At 43.1% G+C, this 20,999-nt stretch overlaps 1 protein-coding gene across 3 annotated transcripts in view; it reads right to left on the bottom strand.

The window, feature by feature from the left end:
• The window catches only part of WSCD2 (WSC domain sialate O sulfotransferase 2), a 309,162-nt gene that overhangs the window by 69,682 nt on the left and 218,481 nt on the right, over nucleotides 1-20,999 (bottom strand). For all 3 annotated transcript variants that reach the window (XM_088449095.1, XM_088449096.1, XM_088449097.1), the window contains 2 exons: nucleotides 10,550-10,714; nucleotides 2,727-2,927 (listed from right to left, as the gene is read on the bottom strand). In XM_088449095.1, the coding sequence (XP_088305221.1) occupies nucleotides 2,727-2,927; nucleotides 10,550-10,714 (366 nt within the window). The remainder of the gene's footprint in view (nucleotides 1-2,726; nucleotides 2,928-10,549; nucleotides 10,715-20,999) is intronic.

The raw sequence follows: 20,999 nt of genomic DNA, 5'->3' as shown, positions 1-20,999 counted from the left end.
CAAATTTCTGAGACAGTGCATCTCCTGTGCACCTCAATCACAACTGCACAGAATCTGGATATGCACAGAATCAGGGCCATTGTTTGGAGAACTTTACTAAATAGAGCTTTATTAATTTATTTGGTTGTTTACAAACCACCATGCACCAGCTGCGGTTATGTAATCAGCATCTTTTCTTGACATATTTCAAAGAGAAAATGAATAATCCATATGCAAATTTCGAAAACAATACAAAAAGCATTAACCTGTGTGTGGAGCACCCATGTGAGATGAGTTAATCTCCAGTGAGCCTCGCTACTTAATAGCTGCTTAGTCAGTCAGGAGCAGAGAGTATCTGTGATTGGCTGTACCAGGATATTAAGCAGCTGGGCTCATCTGAGATTTAATTTCACATAATAAAAAAAAAAATGCTAACATATGAATTATCCATCTCAAATTCTGTTTTACTAGAGCATCTCCTGTATGTGGGCAGTAGGTGCTATAAGAATGCCGGGCAAACCATCTTGGGGTACTGTGCAAAATGAAGGTGAGTTGATAGCTTACATCTGGCATTCGGTACAAAGCTGCCTGAATAGTAACACAGTATTGCCTGGTTTATTTGTGTTTTTTTTTTTACTAGCCTACTTACAGTAAATGACTCAGTCTATTACAAAGATAGATAATATACAGATTTGTTATAGTTTTTCATTGTACTAATGCCCACATCTTCACACAGACTTTACACTAACCCATTTAATTTCATTCAGTACCTTTACTAAATCCAAAAAGAATTGTACTTATTTTTACACGAGTCAACATGTAATTTCAGCAATACATTTCTTGTTATTCACATTTCATCAACAGGTTATAGGTTTATAACACAAAAATGTTCTTGTCATTACCAACATTTGTTAACTAAGATTACAAATGCAGTATGCAGGTAATACACAAACATAAGTGTTTTTGTATTTATCATTAGTACCTTACCTTGCCTTCTGAGATTACATCTAGAGCTTTATCATTTTAAGTACTGTTGGTGCATGGTTTACCAAAATAGAATTAATGAAGATCTTCACCCTGTGTTCAACAAGTGGAATTCTAAGGGCATGTGCCACATGTTTCTTAGGAACATAGTGAAAGATGCATTTTTGTTCTACAGACCACAGTTTTGTTGTTTCCACATTTTTCCTCACAAAAAATTATTTAGATTCAATAAAGTGTTTAACCTCTACAGCCCAACTACAGTATGATATCATCCCATTTCAGGTGAACATGCATCCAAAAGGGGATGCAATCGGGAAACCGGCTGCCTTAATACCGACAGCCAGGTTCCCGACTGTCATATCCCGACGAGGGTGAAATGCCGGGCATCTAAATGTAGACGCCTGACATTTTCCCAATGCCAGGAAACAGGCGCCCAGTATCCCGATCGAAGGGATGCCGTGGGGGGGAGGGTTAGGTTTAGGGCACCCGGGGGGGCCTTAGGGTTAGGCACCCCCCCGGGGGACTTAGGTTTTAGGCAGCGGGGAAGGGGGGGTTAGGGTTAGGCACTTAGAGGGGGGATTAGGGTTAGGGTTAGGCACTTCGGGGGGGAGGTTAGGGTAAGGCACCCCTAAGGGAGGGTTAGAGTTAGGGGGTTAGGTTAGTTTATACTTACCTTAGGGACGATCAGGATTTCCAGCGCTGTCGGGCTTCGCTGCCGGGAACTATGCTTCTGTCGGCCTGCTGATGCCGGGAATCGAACCGCCGGCCAAGCAGTCGGCGGTATTTCATACCGATTCCATCCAAAAGGGACGCGACTGAGAGTTCTGCTCATCTGCAAATGAAACATCTTACTTGGCACACCTATGAATCCTGGCAAATAGACACAAGGAGCTTGTCGGGTATAAAATTTGCATTTGTGATTTGTTTTTGCACTCTTTTCCCTCTATTTCTCAAGTGTGTCCTTGATATTGATAGTCACTGTACTGTTATGTTTGATTGTGTTGCAAAGATTGACCTTACTACAGACTAGAGATGAGTGATTTGGTTTTGACTCGGAACTTACCGCTAAGTTTGGATTTCAGAGCGAGGACAAACGTAATCTCCGCACAGATGTCTGTGAAATATGACGTTTTGCCTCGTCCTGAGATCCGAACTTGGCGGGAAGATCCAAAGCAAACCCGAAACGCTCATTTCTACTTAAGACTTTATAATTGTAATTGTACAAGTATGCCTGTACTTGTCATTACCACCATTTGCTATCTATGATTACAGATATGCAGGAAATACAGTGACATATCAAATGTTTTTATATTTGTCATTAGTACAACTACCTACTGAACATTTTAAAACACCCAGCAATATATTGTATTCCCTGTTGATATATAATCATAGACACCCATATTTTATTTCCCCTTAATAAGTGAATAAACCATTATTCATCAGTATTGTTGATTTAAGTAATATACCTAAAACACATTTGCTGATAGCTTACAAGAAAGCTGTAAAGAGGGTTTAGTGTGGTTAACTTCTCTGCGTTGTATCACTCTGAGATGGATACGAAAGTGAGTGTATAATAAGCACTAAAACTTCATACATTTAGGAGATTAGCTGGCAGTGTCCTTGGTAACAGAACGGTGTAATAAAATCAGAGCTATGCTTGGAGGTCTGAAATAAATATTTTATTTATTCTAGTTTATTAGATACTAAAAAGTACATTGCTTTCACCACACGGTAAACTGTTAGCAAAAACATAAATAAATTACCTTTTCCCTTCCAGTGAGCCTGTGACGCAAATCCAATATGCCCACCGTATTTCCTATTAAATTCTGCCATTAGGGCTTTGTATGGATTCCGGATCAGTAGAACAGCGGAGTCAAAAGCCTCAATCTCTTTCCTTCCACTTTCATGAGTCTTAATGCAAACTGTTCGTCCGTTTCGCCAGTGGTCTCTTTCTCCTTTAAAGCCTATACAGTAAGTATAAAAGAAATAAGAGATAAAAAGAAAAACACATTTGTCTTTATATACTTAAACTCTGCTCTTTGAAACATAGTAATGTAAGTAATTTACACTAATGGTAAGTAAACTTGCAGGGTTTTAATCTGTACTATTTATTAAAATGAAAAACGTACATCAAGCCGCAGTTTTCAAACCATTATATTGAACATTGCAATGCCTGAGATCCATACAAACAGTGCAATACTGTACATCAAGTGGCAGTTTCATAAGCATGGACAAGTATCTTCAAACACATTAAGACAAAATCATTTTCTTGTAAAAAGGGCCTGATTACCTTGTGTCTACATGTCCCCTACTGTACTACACTTACACGTGGACATCCTTTATCTTTATTTCCAAGTGAAAGGGGCACAAGTATAGCAGTCACTTAAGTCAAATTACTGGGAAAAGTTGCTTGCATAGGTAGTGTAACATCTACAAGGCTCCTGTAATCTTCAGCAATGACATAATCAATTCCTTTCCTGCACCAGATTGGGTACGGGATACCGAAGCTCGAGATCCCGATGGACAGAACCCCAGCACCGGCATACCAACAGGGTTAGGATACTGACACCTGTTGGTCAGTATCCTAACCCTTCCCCTCTTGCCACCCCTAACCCTCCCTCCACAGTGCCTAAACCAAACCCTCCCCCCCAGTGCCTAACCCTAAGCCCTAACCCTCCCGCTAACGCCAGTACTTACCGTCGGTATGTTGGCGCTGGCATTCTAAGTGCTGGAATTCCGTCTGTTGGGATTACAACTAAATCCCCCTGCACCCTCTGGCACCTTGTATTCATTTGATCCCAAAGATGCAAATAAAGTATTGCTTCCTCTCCCACTTTACTACCTGTGTACTTGACACTATCCCATCACCAAAACCTGTGATCATCCTAGCCTTAACTATGTTATCACTCTCTCTCTGCTGGCATCTTTCAAACAAGTGGGTATTACCGATATACTGTATAAGAAATACTGATACAAACGCTCAGACTACCACCTGGTCTCTCAGTTCTCAAGGCTCTCCCAGCTTTCTGAGAGGCTTGCCTACATTTGCCTCACCTGCTTCCTAAACTCACAATACTTATTGGATGATCTCAGCCTGGCTTTCATTCCAAACACTCCCCAGAGACTGCACTGACGAATTTGGCCAATTATTTGAACACTGCTAAATTAAATTGCTCACTTCTAATTCTGTTTGACGTCTTTGTTACATGTGATACTGACCACTTTATCCAGATACAAATTCTGCATTCACATCCTCCTCTTCTATGCTTCCTCTATCATTTCTACTTCCATAAAGCTCTATCTTAAGGCCCTCTGTTTTTCTACCATATATCTATGCCTTCACGAAGGTGACAAGATAACAAACCCTAACACTCAAGCTTGCTGCCGAGGTGTCCTTCTCCAGAATACTCATAGAGCCTGAGTCAGAGTTGCATGCAAGTCACGAGACGTGACTCTAGATCGCCAGTGGCTCAATGTTACACATGTGTAATGTGAAAGACTGCAAGATTTGTCCACAAAGTACACTTGTGATCAATTCTGAATCAGCTCCATTATCTCCTGCATTGACTACTGCAGTTACCTTCTATGTGGTATTCCCCTAATTAGACTTTCCCTTATACATTTATTTTTAATGCAGTGGCTAGATTACTCTTCCTCTGCTCCGTCAGTCGGGATGTAGTTATGAGACATCTCAATCCCGACACTATAATCCCGGCAAGGTATTTAACATAAGCATCGAAATACCGATGCTTGTGTTAATCCCGACACCAGAACGCCGAGAGGACGCCGGACCGATCGTCCTCTGCCGGGGGTGAGTATACACTCAGCTGGGGATGGAGGGGGGGTTAGGTTTAGGGACTCCTGGGGGGATTTAGGGTTAGGCACCCCCCCTGGGATGGCTAGGGGAAGGGGGGTTAGGTTTAGGCCCTAGGGGGGGGAGGTTATGGTTAGGCACCCCCCTGGGAGGGTTAGGTATGGGGTGCGGGGAAGGGGGGTTAGGTTTAGGCAGTAACTGGGGGAGGTTAGGGTTAGGCACTGGGGGGGAAGTTAAGGTTAGGTACCCCTAAGGGAGGGATGGGGGGGGAGAGGGATAGCATACTTACCTGCGCTGTCGGGATTTTCACCCATCGGGCTGCCGGCGTCTGGATTTGAACCACTGGGCTGACGTCCGGGGGTCATTCATACTGATTCCAGTCAGTCCCTACAGTGATCACCTCTACTCTTCCAAATTCAACAAAAATACTTCTATAGATTGGTTACTGTTACAGTTTATCTAGTTGGGTACTGTCTGACCCTAGCTCTGTACGGTTATGATCATCATATCAAAGCAGTAGACTGAATTAAAACATATTCTGCAAAAGTCACTCTATTCACTTTGCAAAGGTTATACTCTGAGGATAATTTCTCTTTAAAATTATTTTATCTTGGTATAAAATGCAATTGTACAATAAGTGTTTTACCGTAAAGAGGTTTTGTATATATAAAGATTTATTTCTGCCTAAGCCATACTGTGTTTGACTATGTTTACGCGTGATGTGTCTCTTACCAAAGAATCAAAAGAATTACATTTACTGTATTTGCTTTTCAAGCTCATTTTGTACACATCCATTTAAGCTCCAAATTAAATTGTCTGTGCTGACAGATTCCAATTCTGTATCAATGACCCAAAGTCCTTACTGAGAAGGAGAGACCGGCACTATGTGCAAATAAACAAACAATCTTTAAGCAAATGATTCTAGCCAGGGGAACATAAGATGTAAGTAGCTGTATTACATCAATTATGGATGTGTAATTTCTTTTTCTTTTCCTGGCAGAAGAGTGGCATGGTGGCTAATCTAATAGTTGCCTGGATACATGGTTGCCTAGTCAAATGAGTAAAAAACCCCAGAACACACATTCAATGCTGCTTGACATTTGTAATGTACAAGGGAATATATCAAATCATAAACTCATTGTGGAAGATGAAGATTGAGGACAGGACTTTAAATGAATAGATGCAATCAAGGATTGAGATTTCCTTGGAGATTGCAGGTATATATCTTTGAGTAGAACAAGTTCTGCATATTCTTCTGATTGATTGCTAAGTAGGTTCATTGGAGTTCAGGGTTGTCTGACCCAGCGTGTCCTTCTGTATGAAGCACAGGTGCTTAAGCTGTACTATTTACCATTGTCAAATAGTTTTTTCTCATGTGCTAAATATCACAATATAAGACCATTTTTCCCATATGACAGCTTACTTAATAGTAAAGGTAAAGAGAGGAAAATGAGAAATGATGTGGTTGGTACAGGTAATAAAACTTCTAAAAAGGAAACGTGGAAATGACGAGCATAGCGACCAGTCAGATTCTCTCTAGCTATTGTTTTATGCATTGTACTTGATAAATGAGAGTTAGAATCTTATTGGCTGAGTTAAGCAGCTACAATTTGACTTATTATTATTATTATTATTATTATTATTATTATTATTTCCACAGATGTGTATAGATATATATTCATATTTTTTAAAATTCAGTAGATTAGTAAATCTACCCCTACTGTATATAATATTTACATTACAACTGGTAAGGAAGAAGAGCACCTCATACCATGTGTAAAACAATTAGTGTAGGATATAAAACATTTAGATTTTTCAAAGTCACACTGTCTGTCACCAGCCTCTATGCTTGTCTGTCTTAACACTGTCATCTAGAAAAAGACTTGCACAAACAGAAATGTTACGGATCTTTACACTTATAAACTATATCACCACAATGATTAAATTATATTTTGTAATTGATCTATTCATATAAATAAATATGTATATTATGCATCATATAATATACATGGATGTCATACATATTTTTTATACATTAAAAAAGTGTATGGATTTAGTCATTATGGGGCAGATGTACTAAGCCTTGGAGAGTGATAAAGTGCAGAGAGGTAAAGTACCAGCCTATAAGCTCCTAACTGTCGCTTTTCAACAACAGCCTGTAACATAGCAGTTAGAAGCTGATTGGCTGGTACTTTATCTCTCTCCACTTTATCATTCTCCAAGGCTTAGTACATCTCCCCCATTGTTTGTATCAACATAAGGATTGATAGTTACTGTACTGAACATATATCAATATATACATATAAAGATAATTATAATATTTTAGTATTGTATCATACTTATTATACATACTTATTACTCTATACATAGGCACCGTAATGGAGGCAAGGGGGCAGCTCGCCTCCCCCCAACATTTCAGAGGTGCCAGCGGAGTGGCGGACGGCCAGGGTCAGTGCATTATAGCAATAGGCTACACAGCCCTAGCACGGCACGGAGGAGGGGGAGGTGTAGTGTGCGGTTTTTAAGTTATAAGACAGCACATTACACTTCTTCCTCCATGTAGTGCAGGGGCTGTGCAGCATAGTGCTATAGTGCATAGCCACTGCCTCCTACTCCACTATGGTGCTAACTACTCCTCCCTGGTGGTACCGCCATAGCCTTCTTCGGTGCTACCGACCTGCCTCCACCCAGCAACCGGTAAGTTGGAGGGAGGGGAGTGGAGGAGGCAGGCACCAAAATTAAATTATATCTTGACCCCCCAACATAAAATCATTCTAATGCCGCTGACTCTATATATATGTATACATACTTATATTATTATATACGATTAACTAATAATTGGATGTTAAATCTGTTTGTTATATATTTGGCTTTTATGTTAATTTGAGTATGTATATTGTAATAAAACCCTTAAGTATTATGTCCATTGGAATAGGAGCCTTAAGTATTATGCCCAGGATTAATATGTCCATTATATGTGCACTATCTATTGCACATTGTAAATTGGAGGATGTGCAACACTGTTAAGAATTATACCAGAATTAGATATGATGTGCCCATGTGCATTGGTAATAGGACATCATTTATGTTCTAGTTAGTAGAACATAATACTATACATACTGCATGCTGCTTATTTCTAGTATTAGTTCTAACTAACTTTCCACTATTTTATATGACAAATGTCTGTCTATTGGTTCAATCAGTAATATAATATTATAAAGTGTCAAATACTAAGTGTTATTGTTCTAGCATTCTGCAGTATTCATGTGTTTTATTATAATTAAACAAGGAAAAAAAGGAGAGAAATACAGGACACAAAAATTGCTAGAACACATCTAGACCCCCCCCCCCTCCGAGTCCATCCTTATCTCTGCAGATCCAGTTTTGTTGCCCATGACTGCCAATTGTTCCATGGGATCCCAGTCCAACTATAAATCTTGTCTATGCCAAGCTCATTTCCACACACACACTCCCTCCCCATCACTTTTACCAACATCTGCCACCTCTCCTTCTCATTGATCATTTTCCCACTCCAGAGTCCAGAGTTTCTCTCATGCTGCTGCTATCCTTGTCATACCCTACCACACTTGATCACTCACCAAGCCTCCCAAACTTCAGAAGCTGTGTGAAAATGTACCTCTTCACCAAAGCCTACTGGCCCTTCTAACTCTTCAGGTTTTGCAATACCCAACTCTGCTCTCTGCTTCCTTTATGTGTCCACCAATAGCCCTTCCACAATGTTAGGGCCCTCGCTCCCTCTGTGGCCTCTATGTACTGTAATTATGTCATCTGTGGTTTATAATTATCCATAGTTGTGTAATGTTGTTGTAAAGTTCTGACCTAAGTTCTGACCTTGGGCCTGATTCAGAGCCGTTCGCTATTTGCGGTCGTTCGTTCAAAAACAAGGGGTGGCTATTCAAATGATCAGTTCGCAAATTGCAGTCTGTTCACACCTCTAAGTCTGAATGAGCGAGCAAAACATACGCTCGTTTATTTGTTAAAAACGCCCCCTGGCCGCACGCACCATACGTCATGTCCGCTATTTATTAGATTAATCGAGTACATCGACCAGCGTATGAACTGCTCGCTATTCTTGTGGTTGGTTTTTGCTACCACAATCTTGCGAGCAGTTCTGGCTATAAAATAACCCAGTGACGTGGTCAATGACGCTGCTGTATTAATTATGCACACCCATAAAACGCCCGTTTTGACCTTTAAGCACGCCTGCGTTCGGATCTCCACTCCCCATTTTCAAGCACCTTCCCCTGTTACCACCCACATACGCCTCATTCTGTCACTCAAAATAGCAGGCATTCGCTATATTGCGAGCACATGAATTTCGGCCGCACTGACTGGTTCGCGCATGCGTATAACGATCCGTACGCATGCGCAGATGTGCGAACATCGCTCGGAACGAGCATACTGCCGCTAGCGAGTGGCTCTGAATGAGGGCCCTTGGGCCTGATTCAGAGCCGTTCGCTATTTGCGGTCGTTCGTTCAAAAACAAGGGGTGGCTATTCAAATGATCAGTTCGCAAATTGCAGTCTGTTCACACCTCTAAGTCTGAATGAGCGAGCAAAACATACGCTCGTTTATTTGTTAAAAACGCCCCCTGGCCGCACGCACCATACGTCATGTCCGCTATTTATTAGATTAATCGAGTACATCGACCAGCGTATGAACTGCTCGCTATTCTTGTGGTTGGTTTTTGCTACCACAATCTTGCGAGCAGTTCTGGCTATAAAATAACCCAGTGACGTGGTCAATGACGCTGCTGTATTAATTATGCACACCCATAAAACGCCCGTTTTGACCTTTAAGCACGCCTGCGTTCGGATCTCCACTCCCCATTTTCAAGCACCTTCCCCTGTTACCACCCACATACGCCTCATTCTGTCACTCAAAATAGCAGGCATTCGCTATATTGCGAGCACATGAATTTCGGCCGCACTGACTGGTTCGCGCATGCGTATAACGATCCGTACGCATGCGCAGATGTGCGAACATCGCTCGGAACGAGCGTACTGCCGCTAGCGAGTGGCTCTGAATGAGGGCCCTTGTTTGTTAAGGTACATACACACGGTACAATATCTATGAATGATATGAACGATAATAACATCGTTCAATGATATATCATTCATATCGTTCATTTTTATGCAGTGAACGACCAACGATGCGCGTTCCTGCATGAACGAGAACGATATCTATGATCGTTCGTACATGCAGGCCAATCTGGATGATATTGTCAACTTTGCCAGTTCAGAGATGTGGCAGGATGACTCACCGAAAGATCTATTTGATCTTTCAAGTCGTTGGTGGTACAGATCGGTCTGTGTGTACCCAGTATAACTGTCTCACAAACCATGTACTATGCAAATTTACTGTTCCATACACCACGGAACCCTTGTGGCACAATATAAATAGAATATAATAATACTAACTGAATTGTTTTAAATGTATGAAAAGCAAATAATTTGCAAATTAATGTGCACTAAAGGTGTCATACAAGAGACAGTTTTTTTGATACTTACAAAAATCATGATTATTCACTCTGCTCTCCTGTACATTACAAACGAATATCAGAGTGAGCAGTCCACCATAAAATTGTTTTGTGGTTTTTTTTGTGCTGTTGTTGTTGCCTGGGGAGCACTAAGCCTTACAGATGCTGACATTTTCTGAGCGCTCTGGCTCAATAGCACAGATGGAAAGGCAGGAAGTCTCATCTGCATTGAACAATCTGTTTAGATACTCAAACTTTATGTTTCAACCCACCTTTATTATACAATGATCCATCAAAATAATAGCTTCCAGTATAGAAGCCTGTAGCCAGTTCAATTAGGTGTCGGGCCCAAGTATTCCCTGCACCAGGAAAGCTTGCCAATGCGATAAGCTGTTTAGTGCGATTTGGTAAAAACCTCCTGTCCATACACCGATTATCTGCAAAACACAATAAAAGTAACATTAAAAGAAACACATTTTTACTGATCTTTTAGCAGCTATTTCATCCAAGGTGAAGTTCAGCAGTTAAATAATCAGAGTGTTTATGAGATAAAGTAATCTTTAAAAATCTAAATGATTTTACACCAGTTTGGACTTAGTTATTTTCTTGGATTCCAGAACATTCATACTGTAATGCAGTATTGAAGAAATACTGCAACATATGTAGATATCGGGGATTACAGCTATTGGCTGTGAGAAGATGAAATCACAGCATCTTTTATGATAGGAATCATCCAAGTGTGAGATTTTATACAAATTGAAGACATACTGTGGTAAAGATAGGCTACAGCAAGCCTAGGCAATCTGTGACGCTCTAGCTGTTATAGAGCTGCAACTCTCAGCAACATTCCACAACAGCTGAGAAGAGAGTGATAAAGTGGAAAGTGATAAAGTACCAACCAATCAGGCTGTGTTTGAAAAATGACAGTTAAGAGCAGATTGGTTGGTACTTTATCACTCTTTACTTTATCACTCTCCAAGGTTTAGTGCATCTCCCCCAGTGTGTTTATCTCTTGGCTAAAACAAATACTGTACTATTCATGTAATTATTTTGAATTATTAACTATGTGATACTCTGCTTGATATATAATATCAGTATTTACTGTACATCTTTCTTTAACGTAGTGCCTGTAAAAAGAGGAGAGCGGGAGATAGATCATATCAGTATGAAGCTATACTGAGAGAGAGAGACAGAGACTGCCACCTATAAGAGTGCTGACAAGTCCCCCTTTTCAGGCAGGGAAACGGGCCGGACTATTGCTTTGCAGGTAGATCTGAGAATTTGGTAAAGAACTATGTGACCTGGTTCCAGTGTCCCCTAAGCCTCTGGGCCCCATAGCAATGGGACCCCCCTGCACCCACTATATCTACACCCATGGTAGGAGCACACATTCCCAATTTTCTGTCCACCTCTGTATCAGGCCCCATGTCTCTGTCTGTCTCTTGTTTTGCTATTCTGTTAGTTGAGTGGGTGCTGTTTCGCGCTGCAGAGAACATTCTGATGGTGTCTTTTCAATGCATTTAGAACAGACCATCAAACTGGTGTTTTGAGTTTCACATGGCTACTTCCGTGACAGGCTAATTCCACCCAAAGCAAATGATTTTTGGTGGAAGTAGATGAAATACATATAAAATTGGAATGGGAAGCTTTGGATGGGCCGCCTTAATCAGGGCATCAGTATAGAGCACATATAAATAAGATTTGAAGGCTTAATAATTTTAGCAACTTCCCTGGATAAAAAAGCAATTTGTTTGCAGAACAAATCATTTAGAATTATTTTCTACTATGAACTGTGTTAAACCCCTCCTCACCCACCCTCACTGAGCTTTATGCATTTAATTTTCAGTGAAGCAAAGTAGGATGGTTTATTTATAAGTTTTCTCATATTCTCTTTTCCATGGGTCAGGAAAACATTAATATAGAATCTGGGAAAATGTAAAATGTGGAGGAAACACAAAGGGAAAATTTTCTATCAGCAACGCTAGATTCTTATGTTGTACTGTACAGTATATAATAGTTTATAATATTGTGTCTGGAAAATATTATACTACAAAATGTGTTAAATGATCATATCATTTTCGGACAATGGTCTCACTGACATGCATGAGGGAAATATTGAAAGTGATTCTACACTTTGTAACTTCTTGGGATGCAAAATGGGGGTTTGTAAAAATCTAATTGTGGGACTATCAATGTATTCCTTAAATATTCTGTACTGTCAACTATTTTATCTGTTCAGCCTTGGTGGTTTCTATATAGGTATGTGTAATTTATTTCTGAAATTCACAGTCACAACTTATTATTCCAAGACATACTAGCCCAATAACATAATAGAGCAAAATAATCTATTGTGCAAACAAAACTACTATATATGGATTCCATCCTGGAGTGTGAAATAATTCTGATAAAATAGATGATAAATCTTTGCACCAGTTTATGAAGTGGGGAAAACTATTTCAGGACAGTACTGATATTGGAAACCATTCTGGGAAATATGGGAGTACTGTACACACATGCAGGAAGCCAATACATCATAAATTATCCCCACAGAGTAGCTGCATTATATCTAGGGGTGAGTGGGTTCGGATTTCTGAAATCCGAACCCCCCCGAGCCCCCCCGATCCGAGGCAGATCCGAGTCAGGCTCGACTTTTCCCGCCTGACTCGGATCTGAAATCGAGGCAAAACGTCATCATCCCGCCTTCCGAGTCTCGCGGGTTTTGGATCCTATATAAGGTACCCGCGTCGGCACCATTTTCTCACTCGTCTGTGGACAGTGAAGAGGGAGGGTGGGAGTTAGGGCTGGCTGGGCTGTGTAGTGTAGTGTAGTGTAGTGCAGAGTAGTGTTGTGCTGTGCTGTGCTGTGCTGCGCTGTGCTGCTGTTGTCCACTACTTCAAAGTCCATAGGGGCTGGCTGTGTTGTGCTGTGCTGCTGTTGTTAATAGGGGCTGTGTCCACTACTTCAAAGTCCATAGGGGCTAGCTGGACCGTGTTGTGCAGTCAGTTCTCCATAGGGGCTGTGTCCACTCCAAAGTCCTGTGCAGTGTCCCAGTCCTAAAGGGGTGCTGTAGTGTTGTCCAGGGGGTGCTCTGTCCATCAGGGGTGCTCCCCCCAAGTGCTAAAAAAATTATATTTTTTGTGTGTTTGTGAATTGTGTGCGCAGTAGCCGCACGTGCATCAACAAAGTAGTGCCAAGCGTGCGCCTGTGTCATAAGTAAAGGGCCGGCTGGCTTGACCGTTAAAGGGTGCTGTAACCCCCAAAGTATACTCCAGTCCAAGCCAAAAAAAAAATGATTTTCTGTGTTTGTGAATTGTGTGCGCAGTAGCCGCACGTGCATCAACAAAGTAGTGCCAAGCGTGCGCCTGTGTCATAAGTAAAGGGCCGGCTGGCTTGACCGTTAAAGGGTGCTGTAACCCCCAAAGTACACTCCAGTCCAAACCAAAAAAAATATTATTTTCTGTGTTTGTGAATTGTGCGCGCAGTAGCCGCACGTGCATCAACAAAGTAGTGCCAAGCGTGCGCCTGTGTCATAAGTAAAGGGCCAGCTGGCATGACCGTTAAAGGGTGCTGTAACCCCCAAAGTACACTCCAAACCAAATAACAAAATATTTTTTCTGTGTTTGTGAATTGTGTGCGCAGTAGCCGCACGTGCATCAACAAAGTAGTGCCAAGCGTGCGCCTGTGTCATAAGTAAAGGGCCGGCTGGCTTGACCGTTAAAGGGTGCTGTAACCCCCAAAGTACACTCCAGTCCAAACCAAAAAAAAAATTATTTTCTGTGTTTGTGAATTGTGTGCGCAGTAGCCGCACGTGCATCAACAAAGTAGTGCCAAGCGTGCGCCTGTGTCATAGGTAAAGGGCCGGCTGGCTTGACCATTAAAGGGTGCTGTAACCCCCAAAGTACACTCCTGTCCAAACCAAAAAAAAAATTATTTTCTGTGTTTGTGAATTGTGTGCGTAGTAGCCGCACGTGCATCAACAAAGTAGTGCCAAGCATGCGCCTGTGTCATAAGTAAAGGGCCGGCTGGCTTGACTGTTAAAGGGTGCTGTGACCCCCAAAGTACACTCCAGTACAAACCAAAAAAAAAATAATTTTCTGTGTTTGTGAATTGTGTGCGCAGTAGCCGCACGTGCATCAACAAAGGAGCAGCGCCAAGCGTGCGCCTGTGTTCCATAAGTAAAGAGCTGGCTGGCTCATTTCTTAAAGGCTGGTGTAACCCACAAAGTGCACTACTCTCCAGCAAAAATAAAAAAATATTTTCTGTGTTTAGCCGCACGTATATATCAAATCGATATAACATAAATGGAGGACCAAACTTTCTCCGATAAAAATAAAATAGAGAAAGATCAAGAACCACTTCCTCCTAGTGCTGAAGCTGCTGCCACTAGTCATGACATAGACGATAACATGCCATCAACGTCGTCTGCCAAGGCCGATGCATAATGTCATAATAGAGGGCACATACAATCCCAAATGACAAAGTTCAGGAAAATGACCTTGAAAAAAACATTTAAATCAGCTGAAGAGAAACGTAAACTTGCCAATATGCCATTTACGACACGGAGTGACAAGGAACGGCTAAGGTCGATCCCTAGTATGTTCATGACTAGTGGTTCAGCTTCACATGACGATGGAAGCCCTCCTCCCACTAAAAAAATCAAAAGAGTTAAGCTGGCAAAAGCACAGCGAAGAACTGTGCTTTCTAAGAAGATATCACAAATCCCCAAGGAGAGTCCAAGTGTGGTGGTGGTTGCAATGCCTGACCTTCCCAGCACTGGACGGGAAGAGGTGGCTCTTTCCACCATTTGCACGCCCCCTGCAAGTGCTGAAAGGAGCACCCACAGTCCACTTGCTGATATGTAAATTGAAGATGTCACTGTTGAAGTACAACAGGATGAGGATACTGGTGTAGCTGGCGCTGAGGAGGAAGTTGGCGAGGAGGATTCTGATGGTGATGTGGTTTGTTTAAATCAGGCTCCGGGGGAGACAGTTGTTGTCCGTGGGATGAAAAAGCCCATCACGGTCATGCCTGGGCAGAAGACCAAACATTCCACCTCTTTGGTCTGGCAATATTTCTATCCAAATCCGGACAACAACTGTCTTGCCATATGTACCTTATGTAAAGGTGGAATAAGTAGGGGTAGGGACGTTAACCACCTAGGAACATCCTCCCTTATACGGCACCTGCAGCGTGTTCATAATAAGTTACTGTCAAGTTCAGAAACTTTGGCTAAGACCGTAAGCAGTCCAGGGACACCTAAATCCCGTTGTCCTGTTGTATCCAAGCGCCTGCAAACCACACCATCAACTCCCTCCTTGTCAATTTCCTCCTTAGTCAGGATCGGAAGTAGTCCTGCAGGCCATGTCACTGGCATGACTGACTCTCCTATCGGGGATTCCTCCGGAGGATCCTGCATTGCTACGCCTCCTGCTGCCACTGCTGCTGTTGCTGCTGCTGGAAGTCGTTCATCATCCCAGAGAGGAAGTAGGAACACCACTACTTTTACTAAACAATTGACCCTCCAACAGTCCTTAGCGAGGAGGATGAAGTACGACAGCAGTCATCCTGAAGCAAAGCGTATAACTGAGGCCTTGACTGCTATGTTGGTGTTAGACGTGCGTCCGGTATCCGCCATTAGTGCAGTGGGATTTAGACAATTGATGGAGGTAGTGTGTCCCCGGTTCCAAATCCTGTCTAGATTCCACTTCACTAGACAGGCGATACCAAGACTGTACAGAAACGTCAGAAAAAGTGTCCTCAGTGTCCTGAAAAATGCCGTTGTACCCAATGTCCACTTAACCACGGACATGTGGACAAGTGGAACAGGGCAGACTAAGGACTATATGACTGTGACAGCCCACTGGGTAGATGTATCACCTTACGCAGCAACAGCAGCAGCGTCACGAGTCGCAGCATCTCAGAAACGCCAGCTCGTTCCAAGGCAGGCTACACTGTGTATCACCGGTTTCAGTAAGAGGCACACCGCCGACAACCTCTTAGAGAAACTGAGGGAAATCATCGCCCAGTGGCTTACCCCACTTAGACTCTCCTGGGGATTTGTGATATCTGACAACGCCACCAATATTGTGCGGGCATTACATCTGGGCAAATTCCAGCACGTCCCATGTTTTGCTCACACAATAAACTTGGTGGTGCAGAATTTTCTGAAAAGCGACAGGGGCGTGCAGGAGACGCTTTGGGTGGCCCGAAAAATTTCTGGCCACTTTCGCCATTCAGCGACTGCGTGCCGAAGACTGGAGCGCCAGCAAACACTCTTGAACCTGCCCCGTCATCACCTGAAGCAAGAGGTTGTGACACGGTGGAACTCAACCCTCTATATGCTTCAGAGGATGGAAGAGCAGCAATAGGCCATTCAAGCCTATACATCCACCTATGACATAGGCAAAGGAGGGGGTATGCACCTGACTCAAGCGCAGTGGAGAATGATTTCCGTGTTGTGCAAGGTTCTCCAGCCCTTCGAACTTGCCACACGTGAAGTCAGTTCAGACACTGCCAGCTTGAGTCAGGTCATTCCCCTCATCAGGCTTTTGCAGAAGCAGCTGGAGAAAGTGAAGGAGGAGCTAAGATGGAGCGATTCCGCTCGGCATGTGGGACTTGTGGATGAAGCCCTTCATTCGCTTTGCCAGGATTCCAGGGTGGTCAATCTGTTGAAATCAGACCACTACATTTTGGCCACCGTGCTCGATCCTAGGTTTAAAGCCTATGTGGTGTCTCTCTTTCCGGCCGACACAAGCCTGCAGAGGTGCAAAGACATGCTGGTGAACACACTGTCAGCTGAAGCGGAACGTGACACGTCAACAGCTCCTTCTTAATTTTCTCCCGCAACTGGGGCTGCCAGGAAAAAACTTAGGTATCCTAATCAACCCGCTGGCGGTGATGCAGGGCAGGCAGGACCAAGTTTGGACATCTGGTCCGGACCGAAGGACCTGGCAACAATTTCTGACATGTCTACTGTCACTACATATGATACTGTCACCATTGACAGAATGGTGGAGGATTACATCGGTGACAGCATCCAAGTAGGCATGTCAGACAGTCCATACCTGTACTGGCAGGAAAAAGAGGCAATTTGGAGGCCCCTGTACAAACTGGCTCTATTTTACCTGAGTTGCCCCCCCTCCAGTGTGTACTCCGAAAGAGTGTTTAGTGCAGTCGGGAACCTTGTCAGCGAAAGGCGTAGGAGGTTGCTTCCACAGAATGTGGAGAAGATGATGTTCATCAAAATGAATTATCAGCTCTTCCAGGGAGACCAGCCTCCAGAACGTACAGAGGGACCTGTGGTGGTGGATTCAAGTGGGGACGAGTTAATACTTTGTGAGGATGAGGATGTACACACTGAAGAGGGTGAGGAATCGGTGGATGAGGAGGATGAGGATGACATCTTGCCTCCGTAGAGCCAGTTTGTGCAGGGACAGATTAATTGCCAGCTTGTTTTGTGGGGGCCCAAACGAACCAATCATTTCAGCCACAGTTGTGTGGCAGACCCTGGCGCTGAAATGATTGATTTGTTAAAGTGTGCATGTCCTGTTTATACAACATAAGGATGGGTGGGAGGGCCCAAGGACAATTCCATCTTGCACCTCTTTTTTTTCTTTGCATTATTTACAGTTTGGGGCCTAGTTTTTCAAACTGCCATCCTGTCTGCCACTGCAGTATCACGCCTAGATGGGTCACGTGTTTGTGCCGCCCACTCGTGTCGCTTAGCATAGTCATCCAGCTACCTCGGTGCAAACTTTTGTACATAAAAACACTATTGTGAGGTGTGAGGTGTTCAGAATAGACTGGAAATGAGTGGAAATTAAGGTTATTGAGGTTAATAATAGCATAGGAGCAGAAAAACCTACAAATTCTGTGATTTTAGCTGTTTTTATGCTTTTTTTCAAAAAAATACAGAACCAAAACACAAAACCCAGAACCCAAAACACGGAAGGGTGGTTTTGGCAAAACCAATCCAGATCCAACACACGAAGAAAGATCCAGATCCAAAACCACGAAACACGAAAAGTGGCCGGTGCACACCCCTAATTATATCTAATAAAAGATCTTTTGTACCATATGAATGTGAGACTCATTCAATTTGATATTTAATTACAGTTTTAGTATTTAACCTAAGGCAACAGAGAAATCTTTGCTTTTGATTCACTTTTCATTATTTGGGATTGATGTTTCTCAGGGCAGCTGTTGATTGTATAATTCCTTATCATATGTCACTCTATGCAAACAAACTTAAAGATTTTGTATTGAGTACATTAGTTTTCTGAGCATTAAACATGTAAATGTATGACACACATTGATTTTCTATAGAAACATTTTTATATGTTTTATTGGGTTGGGTACGGGATGCCTGTCGCTCAGGTTCCTGGCTGTAAAAATCCAGACAGTGGCATCCTGACAGGGTTAGGATACCAACACCTATCATTAGGTATCCTAACTCTCCTCCTCTCCCTACCCCTAATCCTCCCTCCTTGGTGCCTAAACCTAACCTCCACCCTAGTGCCTAAACCTAACCTTCCCCTCCCCGCACCCTAAATCTAACCATCTCCCCTAGTGCCTAACCCTCCCCCTAGTGCCTAACCCCTACCCTCCCCTAGTCTGAATCTGTGTCAGTGCCTGTGTGTGTGTGTCTGTGTCAGTGTGTGTGTGTGTATATCTGTGTCAATGTGTTTGTATCTTTGTCAGTGTGTATGTATCTGTGATGGTGTGCTGAGAGAAGACACATGGGGAGAGGTGATGGTGTGGCTGAGAGACAATGCAGGGGGAGGCAATGGTGTGGCTGAGAGACAACACAGGGGGGAGGCAATGGTGTCGCTGAGAGACGACACGGGGGGAGGCAATGGTGTGCTAAGAAATGATGCAGGGGAGACGATGGTGTGGCTGCAAGACAACAAAGGGGTGGAGGTGTAGCTGAGAGATGATGCAGGGGGAGAGGCAATGGTGTGCTGAGAGCATACGTGGGGTGGAGGTGATGGTGTGGCTGAGAGATGAAACGGGGGAGGTGATAGTGTGGCTGAGAGACAATGCAGGGGGGAGGCAATGGTGTGCTCTGAGATGATGCAAGGGTGGAGGTGATGGTGTGGCTGAGAGACGATGCAGAGGGGAGGCAATGGTGTGCTGAGAGACAACACGGGGGAGGCAATGGTGTGCTGAGAGATGATGCAGGGGGAAGGTGATGGTGTGCTTAGGGATGACGCAGGGTGGAGAAAATGGTGTGCTGAGAGACGACACAGGGGGAAGGAAATGGTGTGCTGAGAGATGCACGGGGAGATTGTGTGGCTGAGAGATGCAGGGGGAAGGAAGTTACACAGGGGGAATTAATCTGGTTGAACCGCTGTTGTATGATGATGACCTTCTTAATATTTGTACACAAACAGGCATCTTCTGGATGATGTGATCTACATGAATAATGAATACCGACTGAAGACGCCGTCTTTCCAGGGAGGCTACATTTCTTCAGAGGTTTCACGTTGTGAGAAACTAACCTATAGGTACGGTACATAAATAATGGTAAGGAAAGTTCCCAGAGTGACGAGAATTGGGTGGGGTGCCATGTTGACATGCACATTTTCAGTGGCCACGCCCCTGTGGCATGTAGCCAAGCCCATTATTTGATGCACACCTTCTATGCGCAAATATATTTTGCTGTGTATCTGTGTGGGGGGCTTTCGCCATTCTTCAACTTGCCCTAGGTGCCAAAGACCCTAGTTACATCCCTGACATAAACTCTCTGCTTTTGTCATATATGATTTTTTTTATTATGTTTATAGGGAAAGCAGTCATAAGGTTGAAAATAGCAATGTCGACACTGATAATGTCGACCTTACAATGTTGGCAGCAACATGTTGCATTCTCATAATGTTAACATGTTTACTGATATGTCAATATGTGAAATTTTGACGTGGGAGGGTTAGGCACTAGGGGAAAGGTTAGGGTTAGCTTACTGTGCTAAATTAGATGACAGAAGCTAATTTGTTGCTTTGAGCAACTTCTTCACTTTATCTCAATCCAAGGCTTGATACATCTCCCCTTTAGTGAAGTAAGAACTGGATGTGACAGCAGGACAGATCTTCCTACACTTTACCTGATCTTTTAAAATGTAACACACACACCCTCCTATCAGTCCACCAATGAGGAGGAAGAGGTGTGTCACTATGATATGCAGCAAACATTATGGGACAAATGCAGAGTTGCACACAAGTGTAATGCAATTGCTGTACACCCGCATACTGTAGCATGCATGGAGCTAAATGCAACCACACAACCCCTATCCATGTGGAGTGGGTGTGTATGTGGGGAGCTGGGCTAAGGGTATTGGGTGAAGCAAGGGCGGTATTTACGTAGTTTTGCCTAGGGTGACTAGAAACCTTGCACCAGCCCTGCCTTCACCCCCTCCCTCCCTTAACAATGGCATGATTTGGTCATGATGATGCAATTCACAGCAAATCACGTCATTGAGATCCCAGATCACCCACTTCACTAGGGACATGGGCAAGATAAGGGAGGCTTTCACCCTCTCAGCAGTCCAGGAGAGCTCCTCAAAATTTGTGAGTCTTCTGGAAATTTCCATGAAAGTACATAAGTATGCTGTTATTTATGTTTTCAAATAAAAAACATATGATACTTATCTGTGATCCACATATGTAGGGTCTGTGATTAATTTAAGTAAACTAGCTGTTGCCCGTGGCTTCGCCCAAGATGAAATCG

The sequence above is a fragment of the Taudactylus pleione genome, unplaced genomic scaffold (assembly GCF_031769625.1).
Source record: "Taudactylus pleione unplaced genomic scaffold, aTauple2 ptg000479l, whole genome shotgun sequence".
NCBI classification, from domain to species: Eukaryota; Metazoa; Chordata; class Amphibia; order Anura; family Myobatrachidae; genus Taudactylus; species Taudactylus pleione.
Note: the sequence above shows the minus strand (reverse complement) of the source record. Positions and strands in the feature narration are given on the sequence as shown.